The sequence below is a fragment of the Magnolia sinica genome, chromosome 3 (genome assembly GCF_029962835.1).
Source record: "Magnolia sinica isolate HGM2019 chromosome 3, MsV1, whole genome shotgun sequence".
NCBI classification, from domain to species: Eukaryota; Viridiplantae; Streptophyta; class Magnoliopsida; order Magnoliales; family Magnoliaceae; genus Magnolia; species Magnolia sinica.
This window is the reverse complement of record NC_080575.1, coordinates 51,865,598-51,873,173: the sequence shown is the minus strand read 5'-3', so window position 1 is coordinate 51,873,173 and position 7,576 is coordinate 51,865,598. Positions and strand designations below refer to the sequence as shown.

At 39.7% G+C, this 7,576-nt stretch overlaps 1 protein-coding gene across 4 annotated transcripts in view; it reads right to left on the bottom strand.

Annotated features, from left to right (window-relative positions):
* Positions 1–1,412: 1,412 nt before the first annotated feature.
* LOC131239914 (DNA-(apurinic or apyrimidinic site) endonuclease) overlaps positions 1,413–7,576 on the bottom strand; it is a 150,375-nt gene continuing 144,211 nt past the window's right edge. For 3 of the 4 annotated variants that reach the window (XM_058237840.1, XM_058237843.1, XM_058237842.1), the window contains one exon: positions 1,577–1,868. In XM_058237840.1, the coding sequence (XP_058093823.1) occupies positions 1,795–1,868 (74 nt within the window). In that variant the 3' untranslated portion in view covers positions 1,577–1,794. Of the gene's footprint in view, positions 1,533–1,576; positions 1,869–7,576 lie in introns of those variants that run through there. The other variant, XR_009168483.1, reaches the window with a different exon arrangement.

Genomic DNA, 7,576 nt, shown 5'->3' with positions numbered 1-7,576 from the left:
GAGCCACAACGTCAATCGTAGGCCCCTCTTGGACCACTTTTGGAGATGATAAAAAAGAGAATATCCCAAGGCAGAACACCCACACGACCTTTTAGGGAAAACACAGGGCAGAGCACCCACGTCTTTTAGGAAAAGCTTTGGGCAAAGCACCCGTACCGATCTTTTAGGAAAAATGCAGGGCAGAGTACCTGTACCAATCTTTTCAGGAAAACCCGGGGGATAGCAACCACAATTCCAATTATCATTTCACCTCCAAATATAACAGATGAATAATATAAATATAATTGCACCAGCACAAAATCTATAATCGATTCCCCATAACTAAAGCATGTAAATAGGAGAAGGATCACATTCGACCCTGCTTGAAAATAATGGCAATTTTTTATTTTTTAAAAAATGGTAATTCAAGATTCAATGAAAGGCATCAACATACTATAGCATAAATCAAATCAACCTTAATCATAAGGGAAAAATTGAAACTAATGCAGAATGTTAAAATAAACCTGGAATTTACAAAGAATAGAAAGATCACCCACATGATGACAGAGTGATAGATCTGATGTAATGTTGGACTTTTCGTGGCAAATCAATCAACTCTGACTCGCCTTGACTCGGTTAGGCTTAAACAACTATGTACGACTTGGTGAAGTTTCCGTCCAACAGTGGGTCTCGCTGTGCTTATAATGTGCAACGATGGAACTCTTTTGTATGAATCACATTTACTAGTCTAGGACCACATATGCTAGGGTTTATAATATTCTGGCTTGGATTCAACTAGTCTGCTATAGCAATTCTGAGCAGTGGTATGTTGTATCCAACTAAGATGGATCCGGATAAGAAGATTCTGGCCACCAATCATGGCAGTTCTTATCCAGTCATGGGCCATCCTTGTATTTCCCTAACCATCTCCTTGAACAATTATCATCTTTCCATTTAAAGACGCCAAATACAATGGTCCACATTAAAGTGAGAAAAACGCCCTATCCACCCAATTTGGCAGATCTTTGAAGGCATGCTCCATCCATGGTGGGGTTCCTAGAGCAATGTTCTAGATTTACTGAACCATGAGCCTCACTAACCAAAGTTAAAAGTGTGTAATACTATTCAAAAGATGCGGGCCACATAATATACAATTCCTCCTCATGTCCCTGACGAGAGGAATTACAGGATAGGGGACCAAGGTTTGGCACATCATATGTATGCGCGTTTTCATCTCTGATGTGACGACCCTCCCTCCCTCCCTCCCTCCCTTCCCCTCAATTATCTACAATGACCGAAAAATCTCCAAGATCAGAAGATCGCAGCAACCAATCATTGGGTTTTTCTCAGTTGAATGTGGACCGCTGCCGTATTTCTCTCCTCCTCCACCCTACCAAGGATGGGGCACATGCCAAAACATGACACCAGTCAGATCCAATCAATTAGAGGACCTTTTCCACTGAACACCATTCATCATCTGGTGGTTGGACATTTATTTTCCTAATTGCATATTTGTGATCCTCAAGAATCCTGCAATCAGTGGCCAGGATCACCTGCACAGAAGGACCAAATGGATGAAAGGTCCTGTTCTGGAACAAAAAAGAAAAGCATTTGATCCTTTCTCTACTAACTAATAATGAAAAGAAAACAGAAGATTCAACCTCAAAAGGCTCCCCCAGAAAATTTTAGCATCCACATACTGATGTATCCATCCAAAATGCAATGCTTCTGAAACAAGAAACTGTCTGGAAATTATCAATAAGAAAATACAAGAGGGACAACCAAGAAACACGCCAGCCAAATTGTGAGAGTGAGCTAGCATGAGTTGGATTCTGATGTGGTTGGTGAAAGCACAAAGGAAACTGGGCAGTGGTCACTTCCATAAAATCCTGCACAATTGTTCAAGAGAGATGATATGGGAAGAAAGAAATAATGGAGAAATAAAAATCCCGAATGGAATGCAACACCTCAAAAGCATTTTATAAACAGATCGACAGGTTGAGTTCATGGTGTGCCATAACAGTATACAAGTTTTTTACGTGTTTTTATTTTTTTAATTTTTTTAATTTTTTAATTTTTAATTTTTATTTATTAAATAAAAATAAAAAAGAGACTGTAATGGCCGTTAGAACCCATTGGTAAAGGTAACGGTGGTGGCTGTTACTATCACCATTACCTTTACGGAACAACTTGGTTTAGTTTGTCTGTCACCCATATAACATTGCACAAATACTAATATTTTAAACTCGGGTACCGTTTAGATCTATGTTGGTCCAGTCCTTCAAACTAGAGTACACAAATAGAATACTCGCCGGGCAGGATAATAGTAAGGATCAGTGTTCGAAATATCGATACTAACGGCCGATATTATCGGTATCGGACCCTAGCGAGACGAAACTCTTCCGATAACCCCCGGAAGATACCGAAAATCCAAAACTTCAGATATCGGCCGATATTATCGTCGATATCGCACCTGGGACAGCGTAATTATCCGAAAAAAAATGAAAAAAAAAAAAAAAGAAGAAGAAAAACTTTCAACGGCAGATTTCGGTACCTGTAAAGAAGATTGCCCTGATCGGAAGCTGTGTTTGATGGGTGATTCGAATAGAAGCCTCTGATTTGGAGAGATTTGGGCGCAAAATCCGTCGAAATCCCCGAAATCATCGGCCCTTGGGAGAGATTTTAGGGTTCCGGCGTTCCGGAACCCTCTCTGCTTCGAAAAAAAAGGGCCCCGAGCCCTTATTCAAAGGAGGCGGACGGACTGGTGCATCGCACGTCACCGATTGTGTTGACGTCACCAAGTTATGTGGGTCCCATCATGAGGTATATATTATACCCAAACCGTTCATGCATTTGGCGAGCTTGTCGTAAGGCTTTATCCGAAAAGAAAGACAGATCCAAGGATCAAGTGGACCACACTGGAAAAAAGCAGCTGGATATTGAACGTCCACCATTGAAACCCTTTTGGGTTGCAAAAGTTTTGGATCGTATGATATTTGTTTTTCCTATTCATCAAGGTCTTTGTGACCTCATGAACAGATTGGATGGAAAACTAACGTTATGGTGGACCTACGAATGTTATAACGGTGAGAATCATTGTCCTCACTGCTATTTGTGGTGTGGTCCAATTGAGGTTTGGATGTCACTCATTTTTGGGTTCATGATCTAAAATGATCTCTCCAAATGGATGAACGGTGTGGATATAATAAATACATTATTGGTGGGGCCATGTAACTCTGATCTCCTTTCAACTGTTTGTACAACGTGGACGACAGAAGCGGATTGCGTACTAAGTAACTCAGTACCCTTAGTGTATTGAGTAAATTGTGTGGGGTCCACTGTTATTTTTTTATTTTATTCACTTCGCTAATCCATGTTAAAAGATAATTTTATGGCTTGATCCCAAAAATGAAGCAAATTAAAATCTCAACTGGACCACACCACAGGAAACATTTTGATTGAACCTATACCATTGAAAATTTTTTGGAGGCCAAAGAAGTTTTGGATCAAGCTGATGTTTGTGGTTTCTCTTCATCCATGTCTTTGTGATCTTAGAACAGGTTGGATGACAAATAAAAATTACTTTGGACCTTAGGAAGGTTTCAACGGTGGAAATCATTACTCCACACTGTTTCCGGTGTAATGGCCCACTTGAACTTTGGATTTACTTCAATTTTGGTATAAACCCCTAAAATTAGCAGTAAAAATGGATGGATGGTGTGGATAAACCACATACATTCACAGTAGGTCCAACTAAGTTTACTCAATACGATAAAAGCGCACTGAGTAACTCAATACACAATCCGATTTCGTGGACGCTTGTCTAAGTTCATGCGTTGGAAACTTAGGTAGGGTCCACCGTGATGTTGGTGAGAAATCCACTCCGTCCATCCGTTTTTTGAACACATTTTAAGACATAGGGCCAAGAATGAGCCGGATCCAAGACTCAAGTAGGCCGAAAATGTGAGGATTGAAGGTACACAGTTGAAATATTCGTGGGGCCATAGGTTTTGAATCAGTCTAATATTTGGGTTTTCAATTCATCCTAGTAGTGATGACGTAATGAACGGTATGGATGGAATGTAAACATCACTGTCGACCCAGGAAGGTTTCAATGGTAGGAATTTCCCTACCCACCTTTTTCTTTAGTGCGGCCCACTTGAGTCTTGGATCCTGCTCAATTTTTGCCTCAAGTCTTAAAATAATCTCACAAAACTGATGGATGGAGTAGATTTCTCACAAACATCACGGTGTGCCCCACTCATGCGAAAGGATTTAGTAGGAAATCCGCATCCCATCTTTGCACGACACATGCTCATACCTCGTGTGGTACACCAGCCAATCCACACCCTCCATCCATTTTCATAAGTAATTTTAAGGCATGAGCCCAAAAAGGAGATAGATGAAAGATCAAGTGTACCATACTACAGGAAATGTGGTGGCAATGATGTCCACCATTGAAGCTTTTTAGGGCCCACCGTAATGTTTATTTGCCATCCAATCTATCCATGAGGTTTGACAAACCTGGATGGGAAAACATAAATATTAGCTTTATCCAAAAAAATTATAGGCCCAAAATAGTTTAATGATGATCATTCAATGAACACTATTTTGTGTGGTGTGGTCCACCTCAGATTTGGATCTACCTTATTTTTCGGCCCATGCCCTAAAATGACATGTTAAAATGAATTCCAATTGATGTTTGGATGTGACTCATTTTCATACATATCTTTATACATTTATAAATGGTATGCATCATATTTAAATATATTTACCTTAGTTTAATCAGATAACACGCATAACTTAGTACCTTATACAAAGGAAATTTATTATGTGCACTTCTTTTTTGATATTTTATGATTTAAAAGTGTGCATTAAGGTCTTTTTAAATAATCCCCAAAGTTTCATAAAAAAATTCAACCATTTTGCTAATGTTTCCCCATGTTTCCCAAAAAGTGCGATAAACTATGCGATACAAACGATATATCCTGTGCGATAACCGATACATATCTATATCCCAAGGGTGCGATCAATTGTGCGATACCGATATTTCGAACACTGGTAAGGATAAGGGATCCCTCGTTATAAGTTCTTGACATCTAAAATTGCTGGGATTTCAACTCTAGATTTACCATTTATTTAGAATTTGTAGTTAATGATGCCAACTGAAAAACAAAGTCACTATTGATGTTGTCTAATTAGTTAAAGGCATGTTGCAACATGCATAGGCATTTTGGGCCACTTCCACCACATTTGGGCCCAAGATGCGTTGCCACCCTCGGGCATGCACTTGTCGGCCACTTGAAAATTTTTGTGACATACCCTTAAGGGTAATCTCAAAATATCAGCCTTTTAGGCTAAAAGAGGAACCTTATGAATTAGGGTATTTAGGTTTGGGAAATTGAGGAATTAGATGATAGGGTCTTGCGGATTCATTGGAATGTTTAAGGAGATGCAAGTTTTTAGAATTGTGTTTAACCATTAAAAAAAATTGATGTATGTGTGTATGTGCATGGTGTGGGGCCCACTATGGCGTATATATGGCATCCAACCAATCTAACATGGTTGTGCATAATGAAATGGGATGCCTCAAAAATCATGTCGATCCAACCATCAAGTGGACCGAAACGTGAATTTCAAAGTTGTTGGGCAATTCTCCATTATTTTATATTATGTGGCTCACGTGATTTGATGCAGTTCTAGATGGGAGCCTTGTAAAACAACCAACAAATAAAAATGGGAAAAAAGAAAAAAAAAAAACAGAAATAGTAAATATTCAAGATATGACTCACCGAGAGATTAGAAGAAATATTACACACTCTAGCATACGAAGATTCAAAAATTTCAAGTTTTCGTATGAAACTCTTATTACGAAAACAAAAAAGGTTGCCCTAAGAGTTAACCTATATAGCAAGCATTTAACACAAAATAAACCCTTCACACCAAGAGATGCCCTACTTTCTCATACTACACAAATACCCCTCCCAACAAATCTAACACTGAAATAACTCTTAAACTACTAATCCAAATTAGAAAATAAAAATGAATTTGGTATGTATATTTCAAGGCCTAACAAATGAGATTAATATTTCCCATATGATGACTGTTGTGAAAAACAGTATAGAATTGTATTTTCTGTAAATAATTAAACTGAAAAATATCAGGACAGGCTGAAGCACGTAAGAGTACGATGTCCTTAAAGCGTTATTTGCCCCTTCTCAATCAGATTGAGAATGCTGAAACGTTTCAGGCAAACAACTTCTAAGATACAATGAGCCTGGGTGTGGATCTGCGTTCAGCAAATACGAAGACCCACGAATGGAACTCACTACACAAATTTCTAGCAAATAAAGAAAATGAAAAAAATCCCAGCATCAGAAAGAGAAGAGAGAATTGTAGACCACTGCACTAGTCTGTTCCTTGAGTTCTTCAGGCTAAGGTTCGTATGAACCTTGTTGACTTGCTATGAGTACATTGTATGCTCTTCTTGTTGGTTCGTATGTGAGTATGGTTCGAGTGTTTGTGATAGATTGAGAACCATCTTGGCATTGTTTATATAGGCTAGGGGGGTGGCTAACCGCTTTGGTTCAGGGCCATTAACCCATGTGATCGTTTTCTAGTTGGTGAGAAACTAGCCGTTATTGGCAGTTTCTGACCGTTGTGCATGTGAATAAAAGCTACTGCATGCTAGCCGTTTACACAAAATGGCTAGCCGTTTATAGCTGTTGGGCTAGCCACATGCATTTGCATGGTCAGAATTTATGTGCATGAGGAGTTACACCTCACTCCAACGGCTAGTTTTTCCAGCCTGTATAAAAGTCACACAAGTCTCATTCAAACCACTAGTTCTTATCCCAGCCACCTGACCTATTTCTCTGTCGCACCAGTTCGCGTAAGGTCGTGAAGGAGCGACCCCTCTGCGACATGTGCTAAGTGTAAAGTGCGCCACTAGCGCCTTTACAGCCACACTGCTTCACATGCCCATGCCGTTGCACTGAGCCCGAGCCCGAGTGCGGGTGTTCCAGTGCTTTGCAATGGAACACGCAAGCCCCGATACTCCATAGACCAAACAAATAAACATTATGGTACTCCACCTTTCTCATATAAACTCAATTTTTTCCTTTTTTCCAATGTAGGACTATTCCTAAAAACACCAAAACATGGATTTTTGCAAAATTATATATATATATATATATATATATATATATATAGAGAGAGAGAGAGAGAGAGAGAGAGAGAGAGTCATGCTCACCTGCGCACCTATGCACGTGCGCACCTTTGCACACGTGTCATGGGTGTCTAATCTGAACGGTCCATGTGATGCGGAATCCCATGAAACCCCATGTGACAAATTTTCACCCCGATCTAAAATTCTGGTGGGCCATAGCAAAGAGATGCAAATCAAGGGAGGAAACTGTTTTCATTTTTCATGGCCCATCAAAGTTTTAGATCAAAGTAAAACTTGGGCCCGGGGGGTTTCGCGAGGTGCTGCTTCACATGAACGGTTCAGATTTTGGATCCACATCACGTATGATGGGTTCTCAAACAGGTTCGCACCAGTTCCGTGTGAACTGGTGTGCAGGTGAGTATTTCCCTA